This window comes from Bos taurus, chromosome 26, assembly GCF_002263795.3.
Source record: "Bos taurus isolate L1 Dominette 01449 registration number 42190680 breed Hereford chromosome 26, ARS-UCD2.0, whole genome shotgun sequence".
In the NCBI taxonomy this organism is placed as follows: domain Eukaryota; kingdom Metazoa; phylum Chordata; class Mammalia; order Artiodactyla; family Bovidae; genus Bos; species Bos taurus.
In genome coordinates this window covers 50,322,191-50,342,320 of record NC_037353.1, presented here as the reverse complement: position 1 = coordinate 50,342,320, position 20,130 = coordinate 50,322,191, and the positions used below count along the sequence as shown (strand labels likewise).

General features: G+C 50.3%; 2 protein-coding genes across 2 annotated transcripts in view; one reads left to right on the top strand and one right to left on the bottom strand.

The window, feature by feature from the left end:
* TCERG1L (transcription elongation regulator 1 like) overlaps positions 1–20,130 on the top strand; it is a 478,247-nt gene that overhangs the window by 230,570 nt on the left and 227,547 nt on the right. The window lies entirely within an intron of this gene.
* Positions 5,937–8,127, bottom strand: LOC132343985 (uncharacterized). Its single transcript, XM_059882111.1, has 2 exons — positions 6,156–8,127; positions 5,937–6,027 (listed from the first exon to the last, which is right to left on the bottom strand). The coding sequence occupies exon 1, from the start codon at positions 7,130–7,132 to the stop codon at positions 6,206–6,208; it is 927 nt and encodes a 308-aa protein (XP_059738094.1). The 5' UTR covers positions 7,133–8,127; the 3' UTR covers positions 5,937–6,027; positions 6,156–6,205.

Genomic DNA, 20,130 nt, shown 5'->3' with positions numbered 1-20,130 from the left:
TCCTTCCAATGAACACCCAGGACTGATCTCCTTTAGGATGGACTGGTTGGATCTCCTTGCAGTCCAAGGGACTCTCAAGAGTCTTCTCCAACACCACAGTTCAAAAGCATCGATTCCTCGGTGCTCAGCTTTCTTTATAGTCATCAGGAATATAAAGGATCAGGACTCCAAACTACCGACACATCTCCTGCCACTTCACTGGTCCTCCTCATCCTCTCTTCACACACATCACACAGACAAACTCATTTCCAGATTGGACCGTACACATTTCTGTCTAAGTGTGAATAAGGTTCCTTGTTTCAGACCTGGGAGTGGGGGTCACAGTTCATCTGAAGTGGATCAGCCCAGCTCAGTTTTTCAACAACATCGCTACTGACCACTGTGCACTTAGCATGATGGATGCAGACCTGCAGAGGGCCCCGCAGAAGCATCACCACACTTCACCCCACGGTGGACTCCCCTCTACTCACTAGCTGGCAGAGGGCCCATCGCAGGGTGGCTGGCCAGGGAAGAGACAGTTTGCTGAGCCCAGGAGCCCAAGTTCCCTCATCAGGGGCTCGCTTTGTAGGAGACCACTGTGGCTGCTACAAGCTGCTGGCAGCAGAGGTGGGGGAGGGAGGGAAGGGAAACAGCCAGGAAGTTCGCCAGGAGGAGGGGCGTGAGGTGTGGGCTTTGTTCCTGGCCTTCTGTGACCATTCTCCAGTAGGCGGCAGAGAGCAAGTTAGAAATACAAACATTTACAGTGTGATCGATGGTATCGATCCCCTATTTGCCAGGTTCCAAACCCAACCACCAGCTCCAGGACTGCTGGGAAGCATGAAGGAGCGAGGCGGGAAGCTCATGGAGTAGACACAGGCTCCCGGCTAGAGAGGGGTTTCAAGCTTGTCAGCAAGGACAGCATTTATCCTATCAAGAGTGTGATTTATTGTAATTGGTGTCACTTAACTGTCATTTAACTATTGGCAAAACAAATCTCTTTGCTAAAGGTTCAACAGTAATCTCCTGACAAATTTTCAACAGTCACAGATGGACACTAAATAATAACAAATCATGTTGATTAAGTGGAGTCGCTTTTAATCACCTTGTTAAACACAGGTCCATTCCTCCCTGCCTGGTGGTACCGTGGTGTTCGTGGTTAATGGGGAGCAGGGCCATTCCGCTGATCGAGGGTGGGCTGTGTTAATTTGGTGTAGCTACCAGGTTATAATTACTCTCAAAAGACACCCTCTTTTTTCCTTGGTGCTGAAACCATTTATCCGACGGGAGGAGCAGGGTGTGTGACAAGCAGCGTTTAGATGAAGTCTGATCCCGTGATTTATTTAGGTCACGGTGCAGTTAATAATGAATGAGGCTGGCTCTGCTGCTCTGAGAGCGGTTCTGAAGGACTCCCTCTCTTTGCTGCAGACTCTTGCTATTCCGGGCAGTCTGCGACTCAGCCTCTCAGATCGGCTCCACTTGCTGTGTGAGAGTCACGTTGGCTTGTGAAGGGCTCAGCGGATGAGAAAAACTATGTTAACATCAAAGGCCCCCAGCCCCCCACCCACACACAGTAAGGACCACACTGCAGTCACGCTGGACGTCAAACGGGGGAGTAAACAGAAGCAACACGTGCCCTTCCCCGGGCACCGCCTGGCCGCCCACAAGCTCCCACAGACAGAAAGGGAAGTGGACTTAGAAATGGCCAGTCATCAAAAGGAGGTCTTGTCATCTGAGCAAAAAGCCTAGACCCTGGGTCCAGACAGACCCCCATTCCAACCCCGGCCCAGCCTGTCAGCACTGCCTGACTCTCGGACCCTTATCTGTAACAGCAGACGGCACACAGATGCCAGCCCCTCACTTGCTCCCGCCGTCTTTCTTTTGGAATTCACTGGTTTGAGGCTCACGGCACACACGGGGCCAGCGCCACACCCTGTTCCCAGAGCAGAACCTGAGCCGCAGGGGCTGCGTGGCTCAGGCTCAGCTCTGCAGCCTCTTGGCTTGCTCCACGTGCCGTGCAGACTCACTGATGTTCGTGTTGAGCACGTGGCGGGGGGCGGATGTGCCGGGGACCATCCCCAGTGAGGACGCGGCCATCAGATCCCCATCAGTTATTCATCAAAGTGCCCGTGAGGGCGGCAGAAATGGCTGGGGCTCGAGTGGATGTTTGGGAAACTCTTCGGGGCAGGGCGTGTGGGGCTGGTCCAGGTCAGCGAGTGAACACCGTGCCCCCACTCACATCCTGCGTGAGGTCCTGGGATTCCATTTACCTCGTTGTTCAGACAGTGCGTTGTGAGGTTTCTATTACTGATGAAAACTTTCTGGACTTGTGCTGGGTACTGAAAGGCTAAGCACCCAGTGGCTGTCCGGGGTGTGGGGTTCTGAACCAGGCCAGGGTGCCCTGGGACGTGAATCTCAGTGAGATGGGTGCTTCTCTACAGCCCCTCGTTCCTGGGGACGCCTGGATCGTCCTCTCTGGAAGGAGCCGGTGCCTGTGGCTGCAGGTGGGAGGTGACCTTGACCCAGTCCCACGTGGGTGAAGGAAGCTGGCTTGGAATCAGGGCGGGCAGCTGGAGGCCCCGTGATGCCCACCCGGTGCCCAGTGAGCCTGGCGTGAGAGGGCTGAAATGCTGAAAGCAGGTTCCCGTGTCACCTCTGTGGTCCTGGCGCAGGTGGTGATGAAGGCAGGAGGGGTGGCGGCCTCGCCCTCCCTGCCTCCAGCCGAGGGGCGGCGCTGCTGGCGTCCACGCGTCTCCCCCTTCGCTCTGCACGGAGCCTGAGAGAAGCGTTGTCAGCGAGGCCCCGGGGCCGCAGAGGTTGAGCACTGCGGCCAAAGTCACACAGCCTGTCTCCTCCGCGGGGGCCACATGCACCCTTACTTGACTGTTGCGAGTTGCTCAGTGGCTCCTGGGAGAAAAACACGAGGTTGGGAGGCTGTGAGTTCACCAGGGTGAGATGTGTTTGCGTGAAATAAGGATAAAAGCACGTGTTTCAGGAGGCCGTACAGTCCTGGGGCCGTAAGCGGGACAAGAGCAGCGGGCTCACCGTGTGTGGGGCTGGCTCCCACCCGCCCGGGGCCGCCAGCTCCGCCCACTCAGCCGTCTCCGCCGAGGGCTGGTCTGACACCGCCTGGACGGGGTGGGGGCACTCACGGCTCCAGGAGAAGGGCTGCGTCAGAGGGTGAGCCGTGCGAGGATGGTTCCTGCTCCGGATTCCTGGCTGGCCTGACCAGGCATGGATTCAGACCCACTCAGTGTATCCTCCAAGGCAGTTAATCAGGGCCTTAATAACTGGCTCCCCACGACGCATGCTGGGTAATTATCTGCTAACTTCTCCAGCTGGCCGGTGCAGATGCTGCGATGGAGCAGAGGGAGCGGCGTCTGCAGGAGGTACAGCAGTGAAGCAGGAACCACACCTTCACGGTGCTGCCCTCTGCAGCCCAGCGGCCACGCAGGACCTGCCACCTGAGTGTCCAGACACCGCCGGGGGCTTCACACCTCAGGACGGCACTCACCACATGAGCACACAGACACAGGGCTGGGGCTTCACACCCCGAGGTCACCACATGAGCGTCTTGACACCACCCTGGGGCATTATACCTGAAGAACCCCTGCCACGTGATCATACAGACACCACCCTGGGGCTTCACACCTGAGTGCAGCCTCCACCACGTGAATATTCAGACACCACCCTGGGGCTTCACACCTGAGGACAGCCTTCATCACGTGAGCATCCAGACACCACCAGGAGCTTCACACCCGAGGACAGCCCTGCATGTGAGCATCCAGACACCACCTGGGGCTTCCCACCCTGAGGACAGCCCTGGCAGATAGGGAAGGGCAGAGAGAATTTGAATGCTTAGTTTTAACACTCATGGAGATGGAGTGCCTCTCATGGGCATGGGCAGTCTCCATTCTTCATTTTTCCTGAAGCCGGCAGGATTCCCAGGAAGGCTCCTGTGTCTCCCCTCGCCTCTGACACTGGGGAGGGCCTCTGAGAAGTCTGCCATGGAGGCTGAAGTCCTCCAGGACTGGCCTTCACCCTGCCGTGGCCTCTTGAGCACGAGCCCCCTCCGCGACCATGTTTGGGTGTATTTGTCATTTCAGAATTTCTCAGGTGTTCCCCTTTATTTACTGCTGGAGAACATTCAGTGCGTTGGTTCCAGCCCTCTGCTCTCAAAGAGTGCCTTTGAAACAGAAGTGCTGACTGCGAGTTTGGGGCAGGGGGCGCATGTGTGTGGTTGCTTGGGGGATCTGAGGGGCCCTTGGGATTGGCTGAGGATTTGGCACAGCCCACCCGGCTGGTGGACGCCCTCTGCCCGGCCGTCAGGTGCAGCCCTGCTGACTGGCTCCTTGAACCCAGAGGACCATCCGCATGCTTTTGGTTCTTTGCATACTTTCGTCAGAGATGTGGAGAACATCGGGACTGTCGGGGGCACACTCAAGACCCTAGTGATGCTCTCATGGCCCTCGGCCTGCTGCCCCTCCCTGAGCCCACGTTCCCTCCCTGCACTCCAGGTAAGTGATGGTGACGCGGAGGCCAGTGGTCCCCAGGGAGCCTCCCAGTATCAGGCTCACCCAGGGAACAAGGTGCAGCCCCTGCAGTGGCCAGCTGAGCCGTGCCGCTTGGATTCCTCCACACTGAAGCCCTGGGCCCAGGGCACCTCTAGGAATGAATGGTCTTTCTACGCTCTGGACAGGCATGGTGAGGTCACAGGGACAGATGCAAGGGCACCCCTCTGCTGATGCGCCGGTGGGCAGAAAGCTCCCTGTGTTGGTGTCCCGTCCAGAGACAACCCCGGTCCCCTGGGCCTCGGGCATGGCCTCCCTGCTCATCTCAGCCTCCTCTCTAAGCCGTGTCCTCCGACTGACCCCCTACACGGGGTCTCTGTCTACAAGAGGCAGATGCGTGGAGCTCACGCCTCAGAGGGCTCCAGTGGACAGACCGTCTGCATGCACGGGAAGTGCCCAGCACCTGGCTGTCTCTCCACCTGGCCACGCCATAGCCTACCCTGGAGGTTCTCGGAACATCTTCATCCACCAGCTCGAGGCTGTTCCTCCTCCAGGACAACCCATGCCCGTGTCCTGGAGTGATGTGTGTCATCTGTGGAAAAATTATTTTGACTTTTACTGTGTATTACTCATGAAGAGAGCCTTCCGAGGATGCGTGTGAGCCTGAACTGTGATGGAAAGGTAACTCCGCCCTCCCTCTTAAGCTCCTCTGATCCTCCAGGTGACTGAGTGGGGAGATGGGACCACCTCTGCCCTGAGCCATGAGAGCTGTAGGTGAGGGCTAGCTGGTTTCTCCTCTGCAGCTGCTCATGCTCTGAGCATCAGGAATTTGAAAAGCTAAGCATTTGTTGGCTGCAGATTTTACCTCTTGAACATGTTTTTTCATTAAACTTTTCACTGTCAGATAATTATAGGTGTATCAGTACATCAGCTGTAAGAAATCCTATGGAAAGAATCCATGTCTGTCAATCAGTTTCTCTAAATGGCAACAACCTGCAAACCTCGTGCCTTATGATCAGGGCAACGACACTCACTGCTCTTCGGTAAAAAAAAAAAAAAAGTCTTAGACTCCTTTAAGAGAATCAGTGAGTGCGTGCTTAGTCACCTCAGTCGTGTCCAACTCTTTGTGGTCCTATGGACCATAGCCCCCCCAGGCTCCTCTGTTGGTGGGATTCTCCAGGCTCGAGAATATTGAAGTGCGTATCTATGCCCTTCTCCAGGGGATCTTCCTGACCCAGGCATCGAACCCATGTCTCTTGCATCTCCTGCATTGGCAGGCAGCTTCTTTACCACTAGCACCCCCTGGGAAGCCCCTAAAGAGGAAGCAGAGGTGTGCACGATTAAATGCTTAAAGGAATTTGAATTGCAGGACACCAAGAGACAAAAATCAGGAAAAAAAAAGAAAATTCTTAGAGAAATAGCTCTATTTCCATAGTAAGCTTAAAACTTCTTGTATTTACCGTGATCCATCTAATTAATAATTTTTAACAAATAATGTCAGTTGATTTAACACAATGCGTATACATTCCAGCAGATCAACCTGATGTGAAACACAAAAGGTGTAAAATTTTAGTGAAACCAAGGATATAATGAGTAACAGAGGTTGAAGGATAGATATGCAGAAATACAGACCATACGGAACACCGAGAGGCAGCTTTAAACACTCACGATGGATCGTGCCCGCAGTCAGGGAGCTTCATGGGACCAGTATTGCCTAGTTATTCATGCAAACAGTCGTTGGTTTCCCATCGTAACCTAGGAGAGCTGAGACAGTCGCTCAGTGGGGCGGGTGAACGTGCAGTCAGAGGGACGATAAGGGTGCTGATGAGCTGAGGCTCTTCCTGTGAATCACAACCGCGCCCTGGGGACTGCAGCGTGAGCACCAAGCCACGCCGCCTAGTGCTCATCTGCCGTGGGTGGGGGGACAGAGCAGGTGACAAATGGAAGGAACAGACCAAGGCCTGGGCAAGACGTGGTGAGGGGCGCAGGGAGAGGGGAGGGGCGAGGGCCGGGGGGCTGAGACACAACTGCTCAGCGCTGGAGGAAGAACTAAAGCTGGCGCTGCACGTGGGGATAAACGAGAACAGCCCCCTGGGGACCGGGCGCACACGTGCCGTCCTGGGCGCGGTGGTACTTTCACAGCAAAGACGGGCAGCTGCCTGGGAAAGGTAGGCACGTCCAGGCGAGTCCCATCTGGGATCCTGGAAGTCTGAGGGGTGTCCTGGAAAGATGGGTTTTCTAATGGCCCTGGATGGAAGCCATGATGCTCGGCGTCTGTTAAACTGCTCTCTAAACGCAGCTGGGGCTGAGCACCCAGCAGAGACTCTCCAGAGAGAAATGTGGATCCAAACCTTCATCTGGAAGAAAGGGCGCATGAGCGAGAACGGAGCGATTCTGAAGCGTTTCACAGGGTGGAGTTCCGTGGGTGGATCCTGGGCGTTTTGCCTCCTGGAGGTAACAGCGCCTCCTCGCGGGCTGTGGACGTGGAAACACCACTTGTCAGGCCTCCTCCCCGGCGCCGGCAGAAGCACGCTGTCGTGTGCCTGCAGCCGCACAGCTGGCCCAGAGCAGGGCACGGGCGGGAACCAGAGGCCCTGGCAGGCAGCCAGCGGGACGGGAAGCGAGGTGGAAACGGGGGTCGGCATGGGGCTTCTGGGGGGGCACCCCGTCCTCCCCCCAGAAGGAGCTGTGACCAGACACGCGATCAAAACAGCCGTTCCTCTGTCCTGGAAGCTGACCAACTCTCCCAGTAAGCTGAGATGCTCTCAGTCCCGACAAGCTGCTGGACTTGGGGGAGGAAACTGGTGTTCCCGGGTGGCCCTGCTCCCGCCCCGCCCGCCTCGTGACCATCTGGTGGTCCTAAGCAATCATGGCAGGCCCGGAATTACCAGCAGCTTCACTACTGGAGGGAGCTTCTTGATTTGGACCAGAGGGTGGTAAAGCCCTGCCAGTTAGCATCGTCTGAAATCAGTAATGGTCTCCGTGCCGAGTAAACAGGCATGCCCAGCTGTTCCCCTAGTCTGAGGTCCTTGGTTTGATTGTGACAAGCCACAGACTAGCTAGAAATTAACCAGAGAGATACAGAAAAGACACAATGAGACTTCTCCACCATCCCCAGTCTCCCCAGCACTCAAGTCCAGAGAAGACCTGTGAAAGCTCAGTGGATCTCCAAGTGGGTATGGGCTTGAAACCACTTGGATTTTGAAGGCACTCTTGAACCCAGAGACAAATCCATTGGCAGAGGTGGGACGCTTGAGCGCAGATTCTGACTGGTTGTTGGTTGAGCATAAGCTCTGCAGATGCAGGGATGACCGCTGGGAAGCTGGGTGGAGAAAGAAACAGCAACCAGAAAACCCCGAACAAGACAAACAAGATGTCAGCGGCTGCGGCTCCAGGGGAAACAGATGCCACCGTCATCCAGGAAAGACATAAACAAACAGGCAGCCAAACCATCAACCCTCCTGAGGGGGGATCGGAATCCAGATTCTCTACACTCTATTGCCTAACAGATCCAGGATGGCTCTGCCACCGAAGCCAGACAGAGACATCGCAAACAAAGGAAACTGCAGGCCAGCATCCCTCGTGAATATAGACGGAAAAACCCTTAACAAAATTTTAGCAAGCTGAATCTAGCAACACAGAAAACAGATCAATTGCCAAGTGGGATCTGTTCCAAGAATATAAAGCTGGTGAAACATCTAAAAATGATTTCATGAAGTCAATCATATTAATAGAACAAGGGACAAAAATCTACACGATCATCTCCAAGGATGCAAAAAAGCATTTGACAGATCCACCATCTATTTGGGGCAAAACACATTCAATTAAACTAGGAATAGAAGGGAACGTTCTCAGCTTGATAAAGGACATTTACTGAAATCTCTCAGCTCACATCCCACTCGGTGGTGAGAGAGAATTCTCTTCGCTAAGATAACACACAGGGCAAGCACATCAGACCTCAGCACAGCTGTGCAACTCGGAACCACAGGGTCCAGCCGCACAGCAGCAACAAGAAAATCAGAGCCACTGTGACTGAGAGAAAAGCAAAACTGTGTGTGAAGAAAATCTGATTTTGTATGAAGAGAACACTGAAGGTTTCAGAGAAAAAACTACTACATGAAAAACAAGCTTAGCGATGTTGCATAATATAAGATCTAAGAAGCAAATTGCATTTTTATTTATGGTGTTGTTCAGTTGCCAAGCTGTGTCCTACTCTATGCAACCCCATGGACTGCAGCGCACCAGGCTTCCTTGTCCTTCACCATCTCCCAGAGCTTGCTCAAACTCATGTCCATTGAGTCAGTGATGCCATCCAACCTTCTCACCCTCTGTCGCCTCCTTCTCCTCCTGCCTTTATCTTCCCAGCATCAGGGTTTTTTCATTGAGTCAGTTCTTCACATCAGGTGGCCAAAGTATTGGAGTTTCAGCTTCAGCATCTGCCCTTCCAATGAATATTCAAGACTGATCTCCTTTAGGATTGACTGGTTGGATCTCCTTGCAGTCCAAGGGACTCTCAAGAGTCTTCTCCAACACCACAGTTCTAAGCATCAGTTCTTCAGTGCTCAGTCTTATTTGTGGTCCAACTCTCACATTCATACATGGCTACTGGAAAAACCAAAGCTTTGACTAGACGGACCTTTGTTGGCAAAGTGATGTCTTTGCTTTTTAATACACTGTCTAGGTTTGTCGTAGCTTTTCTTCCAAGGAGCAAGCGTCTTTTAATTCCATAGTTGTAGTCACTGTCCACAGTGACTTTGAAGCAAAAGAAAATAGAATCTATCACTGTTTTACTTCCCCCCATCTATTTGCCATTAAATGATGGCCATGATATTGGATGCCGTGATCTTCATGTTTTGCATGTTCTGTATATGAGCTGTGAATAATCTGAAAATGAGATTAGAAAACTAGTGCATTCGCCATAGAATCAAAAGAATAAAAGGCTTCGGAGTGATTTTACAGAAAACTTACAAGACTTAGACACTGAAAACTGCAGCGTGTCCCAGAGCAAGACTGAAGAAGAGCTAAAAAACCAAAGACATCCCATGTTTATGGGCCAGAAGACAATGCCATTAAGATGGCTTTTCTCTGGGAGGGGAGTTTGTGGGAGAATGGATACATGTGTGCATATGGCTGAGTGCCTTCACTTCCCCAGAAACGATCACAACACTGTTAATCAGCTACACTCCAATACAAAATAAAAAGATTTTTAAAAAGATTTTTTCTTCCTCAAGTAATCTATAGAGTCAATACAATCCCTGTCAAGCTTTTAAAAATAGATACTGACAAAGTGACCCTAAAAGGAACAAAGAAATATAAAGGACATAGAATAATCAAAATAATTTTGGAAAAGAGGAATAAGTTGGGAGATTTACTCTATCTTATATCAAAATCATTATAAAGCTATAGGCAATAGGACAGTGTAATTTTACCATAGAAGAGAGGCATCCAGATAAACTCAGCAGAACAGAGTCTAGAACTAAAACCTTAATTATGTGGCCAATAGGTTTTCAACAAAGGCATAAAGGCAATTCAGAGCTGGAAACATGATCTTTTCAACAATTCTATAACTCCATGCAAAAAAATTGTATGTTTCTATCTTCAGCCAAACCCAAAAGTTAACTTGAAATGGATCATAAATTTAACATAAGACATAAAACTGCAGAAATTGTGGAATAAAATATAGGATAAATTCTTCAAGATCCTGAGTTAGGCAAAGAGTCCTTAGATACAAAAACAGAGGCATGATTCATAGAAGAAAGGTAATCTTGATTTTATTAAAATTAAAACCTTGTGCTTCAAGACATGCCATGAAGAAAATGGAAATACTTGACAGAGGCTTGGAGAAAATACTCGTAAATTGTATTTGGGGAAAATGGGCCTGTGAAAAATTCTTACAGCTCCATCTGTTAAATAACGCAATTAAAAAAAAAAAAAAAAGATCAGGGCTTCCCTGGTGGCTCAGTGGTAAAGAATCCACCTGCCAATGCAGGAGACACAGGTTCAGTCCCTAATCTGGGAAGATCCCTCATGCCAAGGCAACTAAATCCATGCTTCACGATTGCTGAGCCTGTGCTCTTGAGCCCGGGAGCCACGACCTCTGAAGCCGGGCACCTAGAGCCTCTGCTCTGCAGCAAGAGAAGCCATCGAGATGAGAAGCAGAGCCCCTCAACCAGAGAGCAGCCCCTGTTCTCTGCAACTAGAGGAAGCCCGTACAGCAATGAAGACCCGGCACAGCCAAAAGTAAGGAAATAATAATTTAGAAAGTGAACAGAGCTTTGAATAGCCATTTCTCTCAAGAAAATATGCCAACGGCTAAAAAGCACCTGAGAAGAAGTTTAACATCATTTGTTGTCAGTAACATGCATATTAAAATTACACTGAGATGGCACTATGGACCCCTCAAGGCCATGGTGAAGACCACAGACAGGATGGTGAGTGGGCAGAAGACAGGAGAATCAGTGACCCCAGGCGCTGCTGGCCAGAAGGGAAGACAGTGCGGTCACCTTGGAAAATTTCTTGGCTATTTCTCCGAAAGCCAACATTACACTTGCTGTCTAACCAAGCAAGGCCTTGGCTAGGAACCTCCCCAGAAATGAGAAGGTGTCCATGCAGAAACATCGATGTGTAGACTGCATCATTCACGATTTCCCCAAACTGAAAACAACTTTCAGAGGCATACATAGGTCAGAAAAGTGAAAAGTGGTGCAGCTGCATAATGGAATGCTGTTTTTTCTGTAACAAGCAATCAGTTACTGCTGTAGGCTACACCTAAAAATCACTTTGTACATGAAGGAAACCTGAAGAAATGTCTCCGTGTTGTAGGATCCCATCTCTATGACATTTCCTGAAAAGGCACATCTCTAGAGATGGAAAAAAGACAAGCGGTTTCTGGGACTCGGCATGGGATCCTGGATCAACCGGAGATGGGTACGAGGGGATGTTTGGGGTGATGGGTGTGGTGACAGACGCACAGACTATAAATCTATAAAGTCAGGGCATTGCACACACACGCTGACGGGTGTCGCTTTGTCACTGGCGGGTGCCGCTTTGTCCAGCATCCACAGCAGTAAAGCTGTGCTCACTACTCATGCCTGCTCCCTGGAAGCGGGTGCAGGGGCCTCCAGGGACTCTGGAATCTGTGTCTGTGGTGACCCCGCATCAGGGCAGCATTCTGCCACCTAAGGGGCTCATGCAGCCTCTGGGGGTCTCTCTCCTCCGTCCGATGGCATCCACTTCTCCTTTCCCCAGACACCAACCACACATTCTCCTGATCTGAGGATGCAGGTTCCTGCCCCTGTGGGGGCAGGGCTCAGATGCTGCCTGCCTGGTTTGCTGTCCACCCTCCTCTCTGATCACATCTCCTTTTCCGTATCTACTTCCTTTCCTCTCCCATTGTCCCCCAGGGAAGCCTCGGGACATACATTTCTAGGCCACTGGGGCAGATAAACAGGACCCTCTCAGCCAGAGGCAATGGTTCCCTAGGACCCACCAGCCTGCCCTGTCCAGGAAGGAGATATGCCTACAGCTGCTGTGTGAGTCCCAGGATCCTGCCCTACACTCCCCCGAGGACAGGTGACCTGAACAATTGAGCGACTTTGAACAAAGTCACCCGGTGAGCAGGATGACGTCACAGAAAGATGCAGCTGAAATTCTATCTCAAATAGGAACCTCGAGCAGACCAAGGAGTCAGCGATTCCAAAAGAGGCTGACCTGTCAGCAAAGCCAGCCATGAGCATCTCTGAGAAATCCTCAGTATTTCAGAAGGGAAAGGGGTCTGTTCGCCTGGTGGCTGATACCCACCCCCAAACAATGCCCCCCAGAACATACCTAGAAAGCAGTTCAGCTCAGTGCAGTTCAGTTGCTCAGTTGTATCCGACTCTGTGACCCCATGGACTATAGCACACCAGGCCTCCCTGTCCATCACCAACTCCCAGAGTTTACTCAAACTCATGTCCATTGAGTCGGTGATGACATCCAACCATATCAACCTCAGTTGTTCCCTTCTCCTCCCACCCTCAATCTTTCCCAGCATCAGGGTCTTTTCCAATGAGTCAGCTCTTCGCATCAGGTGGCCAGAATATTGGAGTTTCAGCTTCAACATCAGTCCTTCCAATGAACACTCAGGACTGATCTCCTTTAGGATGGACTGGTTGGATCTCCTCGCAGTCCAGGGGACTCTCAAGAGTCTTCTCCACATCACAGTTCCAATGCAAAGAAATAGAGGAAAGCACTAGAATGGGAAAGACTTGACATTTCCTCAAAAAAATTAGAGACACCAAGGGAACACTTCATGCAAAGATGGGCTCAATAAAGGACAGAAATGACATGGACCTAAGAGAAGCAGAAGATATTAAGAAGATGTGGCAAGAATACACAAAAGAACTGTACAAAAAAGATCGTCATGACCCAGATAACCATGATGGTTTGATTACTCACCTAGAGCCAGACATCCTGGAGTGGAAAGTCAAGTAGGCCTTAGGAAGCATCACTATGAACAAAGCTAGTGGAGGTGATGGAATTCCAGTTGAGCTATTTCAAATCCTAAAAGATGATGCTTTGAAAATGCTGCACTCAATATGCCAGCAAATTTGGAAAACTCAGCAGTGGCCACGGGACTGGAAAAGGTCAGTTTTCATTCCAGTCCCAAAGAAAGGCAATGCCAAAGAGTGTTCAAATTACTACACAACTGCACTCATCTCACATGCTAGCAAAGTAATGCTCAAAATTCTCCAAGCAAAACTTCAACAGTATGTGAACCAAGAACTTTCAGATGTTCAAGCTGGATTTAGAAAAGGCAGAGGAACCAGATCAAATTGCCAGCATCTGTTGGATCACAGAAAAAGCAAGAGAGTTCCAGAAAAACACCTATTTCTTCTTCATTGACTACATTAAAGCCTTTGTATGGATCACAACAAACTGTGGAAATTCTTAAAGAGATGGGAATATCAAATTGTTACCATTTTTCACCTTACCTGCCTGCTGAGAAATCTGTATGCAGGGCAAGAAGCAACAGTTGGAACCAGACATGAAATAACAGATTGGTTCCAAATTGGGAAAGGAGTACATTAAGGCTGTATATTGTCACCCTGCTTGATTAATTTCTATACAGAATACATGATGCTAAATGGTGGGCTGGATGAAGCACAAGCTGGAATCAAGATTGCTAGGAGAAATATAAAAAACTTCAGATATGCAGATGACATCACCCTTATGGCAGAAAGTGAAGAGGAACTGAAGAGCCTCTTGAAAGTGAAAAAGGAGAATGAAAAAACTGGCTTAAAACTCAAGGTTCAAAAATCAAAGATCATGGTATCCAGTCTCATCACTTCATGGCAAATAGATGGGGAAACAATGGAAACAATGACAGGCGTTCTTTTCTTGGGCTCCAAAATCACTGCAGATGGTGACTGCAGCCATGAAATTAAAAGACGCTTGCTCCTTGGAAGAAAAGCTATGACCAACACAGACAGCATATTAAAAAGCAGAGACATTACTTTGCCAATAAAGGTCCGTCTAGTCAAAGCTATTGTTTTTCCAATAGTCATGTATGGATGTGAGATTTGGACCATAAGGAAAGCTGAGCACTGAAGAATTGATGCTTTTAAACTGTGGTGTTGGAGAAGACTCCTGAGAGTCCCTTGGACTGCAAAGAGATCAAACCAGTCAATCTCAAAGGAAATCAGTCATGAATATTCATTGGAAGGACTGATGGTGAAGCTGAAACTCCAATGCTTTGGCCACCTGATGCCAAGAACTGACTCACTGGAAAAGACCCTGATGCTGGGAAAGACTGAAGGCAGGAGGAGAAAGGGATGTCAGGGGACCAGGTGGTTGGATGACATCACTGATTCAGTGGACATGAGTTTGAGCAAGCTTCAGGAGTTGGTGATGGACAGGGAAACGTGGCATGCTACAGTCCACAGGGTCGCAAAGAGTTGCATATGACTGAGCAACTGAACTGAACTTGGGTTGCAAAGTGTCAAACACAGCAGTCATTTTCCAGGGCTGGAGTTAGGCTCTCGAGCACCCCTCTCCCAGAATCATCTCTGCAGGCTGTCCAAGCACATGGAAATCTGTAGGAGAGGAGAGGAGAAGGTGCTTTTCATTTTTAGCAATACGCTGAAGACTCAGACTCCGCCAGAGCTCAAATTCCTCACCTGGATCCCCCAGGGATGCTCTTGACCACTTTTAGAATTTAAATTGAATCTTCAAACATTGTAATTATTGGCTTTCCCCTTCAAATTGAATGCATTTTGTAAAAGCTGCATTTGTGGAATACAGATTTGGAGGAGACGGATTTTTCAAAGCCCAGGGTTCGGTTAAATCTAGAGAGTGATATTTTGACAGGGAAGCATTCCCATGCAGTTGTGTGTCTGAGTTGGCTCATTATCCTTTCTTGAGCATATCATGGAGAGTCATTTGACTGGCGGCTTGGAGACCCCACAGAGCCTCCAGATGCTGTCCAGGCTCTGGGTCCTGCTGGTACACCGACTAGTTTGCTCCCCCAAAAGTCCTGCCCTGGGGGATTATTAACGTCTCAGCGCCTGAGGACACTGAGGTACACTTTTTCCTGCCTCATCTCTGAAAGACCACCGTCAGTTAGAGAACATAGGTGTTGCTGCAAAGTGGATCCAGTTGCCTGAAACACTGACTCCTTCTTCCAAGAGACCACGTCTCACAGAAGTAACTGAACTGTTGTTCAGTTGCTAAGTCATGTCTGAATCATTGTGACCTCATGGACTGCAGCATGCCAGGCTTCCCTGTCCTTCATTATCTCCCAGCGTTTGCTCAAAACTTATGTCCATTGAGTCGGTGATGCCATCCAACCATCTCATCCTCTGTCGCCCCCGTCTCCTCTTGCCCTCAATCTTTCCCAGCATCAAGGTGTTTTCCAGTGAGTCCACTCTTCACTTCAAGTGACCAAAGTACTGGCACTTCAGCATCAGTCCTTCCAGTGGACTGCAGCCCACCAGGCTCTTCTGTCCGTGGATTTCCCAGGCAAGGATAATGGAGTGGGTAGCCATTCCCTTCTCCTAGGGATCTTCCTGACCCAGAATGGAACCCAGTTCTCCTGCATTGCAGGCAAATTCTTTATTGTCTGAGCCACCAACTGAATCATCGGCAAGACCTAATTGCTTTTATGTTAAAAACATGAGGCTTTAATGAGGTTAAGTTACTCCTCTTCATGTCTAAGAAAAATGACCCAAGTACCTTTTATCAGAATTTTTCAAATAAAAATTTAAATATGTAAAAATACGTGCCCTGATTGCATAAAGTTTAACATTGAGAGATGCAAATTCACAATTAGGAAGAGTTATGCTTTGCTTTATATAAAAACTGATTTCATTTGGATACCTTCCAATAGAAGTAACCCTAGAAGGACAGTGCATCTGGTTAAAAGAACTTTACCTTGTTGACAACACTGAGGGCGGAAATGACACCAGAAGATAAGGAGCCCTTGTGATGAGTTTTGAGAGGAGATGAAGAGGAAGCCACTGGGAAGTTGCAACATCGCTTGGTAATGAGGGATCTTGTCAGGCTGAGTGTGCTGCTGAGACAGTTTTATGAGATGAATCAAGATAAAAATCTTCAGGGACTGTGGTCAGTGTAGCAGCTTATTTCCTCTGCGTGAAGAACGTATTGGAGCTGAGGGTCAGGAGCTTGCAGCTGCAGTGGCTCCTTCCCTCCCCCATCTGCACGCCAAGACCCTCCCCAATTTTTCTGACCTGGACAATCATCACCTGCTTCCTGGTAGGCAATTGACATGTGAAATTAAACTATTGGTTCTACTATATAATTTCCATAAGCCCTGCCCCCAGTCTCAGTAATCTGGCTACTCACAGGCATGTTATCACAAGGCAAGCAACTTTTACTGCCAAGAATTTATGTTACCTAAGTTAATTGAACCCAATTATGATCCAAAGTACGATGTTTAGCTGCCGGCACTTTTCTGTCGTTCCTCGAAACAGGGACATTTACGGCTAGAGAGAATGGCCAACCACAGGCTCGCCGACAGTTTGTTAGAGATTTTAGAATCAGTAGCTTGCACATTGGCTAAAGCATGTTAAAAGCCAAACAATTACGATGATGGGATGCATACTCATACTCCAGAATACCACACAGAAATGAACATAAAAGAAAGAAATCTTTCCTGCAGCCAGAACAAGTGTACACATTTGAATAAAAGTAAGCGATACTCTGGGCGTTATCTGGACCCTGGGAAGAGCAGTGGTGGACAGCGGGGAGCTGTCGATGATCCGAGTCTTCAGCATATGGGGAAAAACTGATCACTGAAGTCTGTCCCTGCTGACGGCCGTCACCATGGCGGCACAAATTCGTGATTTGGGAAGATGGTATAGAGAAACGGTAGGTGAGGAGTAGGAAGGAGGGGAGGCAGGGAGGAGGAAAGGGTAGCTGTTGCTCGATGCTTTTAGGAAATCTGAAGAGAGACCTTTTTTTTTTAATCCCAGATCCAAACATTGTAAATTTGAACATAATTTGTTTAGTCTAGGTTATTAATGCACAGTCTTCAGTTCAATTCAGTTCAGTCACTCAGTTGTGCCTGAGTCTTTGTGACCCCATGGACTGCAGCACGCCAGGCCTCCCTGTCCATCACCAACTCCTGGAGTTTACTCAAGCTCATGTCCATCGAGTCAGTGATGCCATCCAACCATCTCATCCTCTGTCATACCCTTTCTTCTCCTACCCTCAATCTTTCCCAGCATCAGAGTCTTTTCAAATGAGTCAGCTCTTCCCATCAGGGTGGCCAAAGTATTAAAGTTTCAGCTTCAGCATCAGTGCATTCCAATGAACACCCAGGACTGGTTTCCTTTAGGATGGAACTTGTTGGATCTCCTTGCAGTCCAAGGGACTCTCCAGAGTCTTCTCCAACATCACAGTTCCAAAAACATCAATTCTTCGTGCTCAGCTTTCCTTATGGTCCAACTCTCACATCCAACATGACCACTTGGAAAAACCATAGCCTTGACTAGACGGACCTTGGTTGGCAAAGTAATGTCTCTGCTTTTTAATATGCTGTCTAGGTTGATCATAGCTTTTCTTCCAAGGAGTAAAGCATCTTTTAATTTCATGGCTGCAGTCACCATCTGCAGTGATTTTGGAGCCCAGAAAAATAAAGTCTCTCACTGTTTCCATTGTTTTCCCCATGCTATTTGCCATGACATGATGGGACTGGACGCCATGATCTTAGTTTTCTGAATGTTGAGTTTTAAGCCAACTTTTCCCCTCTCCTCTTTCACTTTCATCAAGAGGCTCTTTAGTTCTTCTCACTTTCTGCCCATAATGCACACTCTTGGTTTCCCCAAAGTCCTAATTTGGGATTAGAGAAGACAAGGGGCATCCAATCTCTCCTCCTCAGTGACTCTTATGAGTGAAGGTTGCTCTTTGCTGAGCAGGAGACCATTGGATGCTGTTGTCTCAGTAACTGAACAAGTGATGCGATGGGAGAGGCAGGGTCATGGTGTCTGGCTCGGGTGATCACCTTCACACATGGGTACCTCTCCATCTTTGAACTCCAGAGCCAGGTGGGAGCATCTTTCCCTAGGTTTAGACCCCTGATAGGGAATCTGCCTTTTCTGAATACTTACTATGAGCCAGACACCCAAATTCATGCTTTAAATGTTTTAATATCTCTAACAACCTAATGGATGCTGGTCATCCAATCCACACCTAGAGACTTGGGGCTGGAGGAACGTGGTCACATCTGCCTGGATACTCTGTGATGATCTGGGGCTCCACTGCTAACCCAAGTGGGACTCACTTTGAACTTGACAACCACCAGTCTCCAGTAAGTCTGCAGACATAGGCAGCCAAGCAGCTCAGGACATGCCATCAGCAGCAGTCACCCCAGTGGGACTGAGTTCTCCCGTCTTAGTCCCCCTCCAATACAAAGCAAGTCTGCGGGGCTCAGGCACCAGATGCCCTGGGGCGGCCCCAGCTGTGAAGGGGAAGGAGTTCTAGGCAGGGATGGAACGTGGTGGGGACGGGGGGCTAAGACCCCCCAGGCAGACAGGCTCAGCAGGACTCCACCCAGGGGATTGAGGGGGACAGAAGGACTGAGTGCGGGGACCAGGAGGCTGCATCACGGCAGGTGTGGAGCAGGTTCTGATGGAGAGCTCCAGGACAGCCTGGACCAGAGGGGCGTGGCAGCGCTGGACAGTCTGCTGGTCTCAGGACCAGGAGCCTGGCGGACCCTCGGGGCGGGTCCTGTGAGCGCGAGCACAGACCTTCAGGCGTCATCAGCCCCTCCTCCTCAGGACAAACTGACTGTGGTGGCAAGCTAGGGCTGGTGCAAGCCAGGCTGCAGGGCTGTGGGTCTGTGCGGCAGGGCTTCCGGGACAGTAAAGCTCGGGGCCGAGTGGCTGCCCGGGGGGGATTGTGCCTTCAGGCAGCTTGGGCATTGAAAAGGGGTCCTCCCTGCTGTCATTGTCGCCCCAGCCCACCCCCTCGGGCCACCCCATGCTGTTCCTACTTCTCGGGGCACCCAAGCAGCAGTGATTCAGAATCATTTCTACCTCTGGATGGTCCCCAGCAGCTCGGCTCACTCTCTGGGGACTGCACCCCAGTTCTGGAGTTAGCTCGGGGTGATGCTTCCCTGGGCTCTCAGACCAGCAGCTGTGCTCACTGGGGTCCTGACCTGCTGCTCTCCTCTGCAGACCCTCTGTGCATGCGTGTGCATGTGTGTGTACAGGCCAGTGCCTGGGTAAGTATGTGCCTGCATGTGTGTGCAATATGTGTGTGTGTGCGTGTATGTATGTGCACACACCTGTGTTAGAGCTGAAGAATTGGGAGGGGCTGGCTGTACATGGACTGCCTCACAGGGTGTAAGGAGTGTGATTGGCTCTCTGGGCTGCCAATCATCTCTACCTCTGGGGAGAGACTCCAGGGCTGGAAGCCAGAAACTGGTTTCTGGCAAAATCTCCTGCATCCCGCAGTCCACTGGCCAGGCCCTGGGGTGGGGAGAAGGCGGGCTGCTCGGCCACTTGCAGAGGGTGCTCTCAGGGCTGAAGGCTGAGTCCCCCACGGGCTTCCTGTCGGGAGCCCAGGCTGGGGTGGAGCCCCTTGGGTCCTGGATAACCGGGAGGACTCTGGATGAACCGGGGAGGACTGGCCACTTCCGGTGTCCGGCTCCACCACTGCCACTGACTTCACAAGAGCTGGATGAGGTCCCACCCAAGGTGGGCCCCAGAATTTATCATGCCTTTAAGGCCATCTCAGAACAGAGAATGGCATTTCCTTCACTCAGGGAGGAAGAGAAGGGAATTGGAGCCCCAACCGACAGCGTTTTAATCAACTGCCTGGAGTGCTGAGGTCTCCGAGGTGGTGCAGTGTAGAAGGAGTCTGCTGGCCTGCGCAGGAGACCCAAGAGACACGGGTTCAGCCCCTGGGTTGGGAAGATCCCTGGGGAAGGAAATGGCAGCCCACTCCAGTATTCTTGCCTGGAAAATCCCATGGACAGAGGAGCCTGGCGGGCTAGAGTCCACGGGGTCACAGAGAGTCAGACACGACTGCAGCACAAGCCACCACAGTGTGCGTTATGGTTGTGTGTCCACACGTGCCTGTACGCTGTTTTAGTCATTCTCACTTTCACCTTATTTTTAGGAAGCTACTGAATTCTGAAGGC

Excerpts from the sequence above, each read along its gene's own strand:
- LOC132343985 (XM_059882111.1), bottom strand. The coding sequence starts at position 7,132 with ATGCCGACCCCCGTTTCCACCTCGCTTCCCGTCCCGCTGGCTGCCTGC.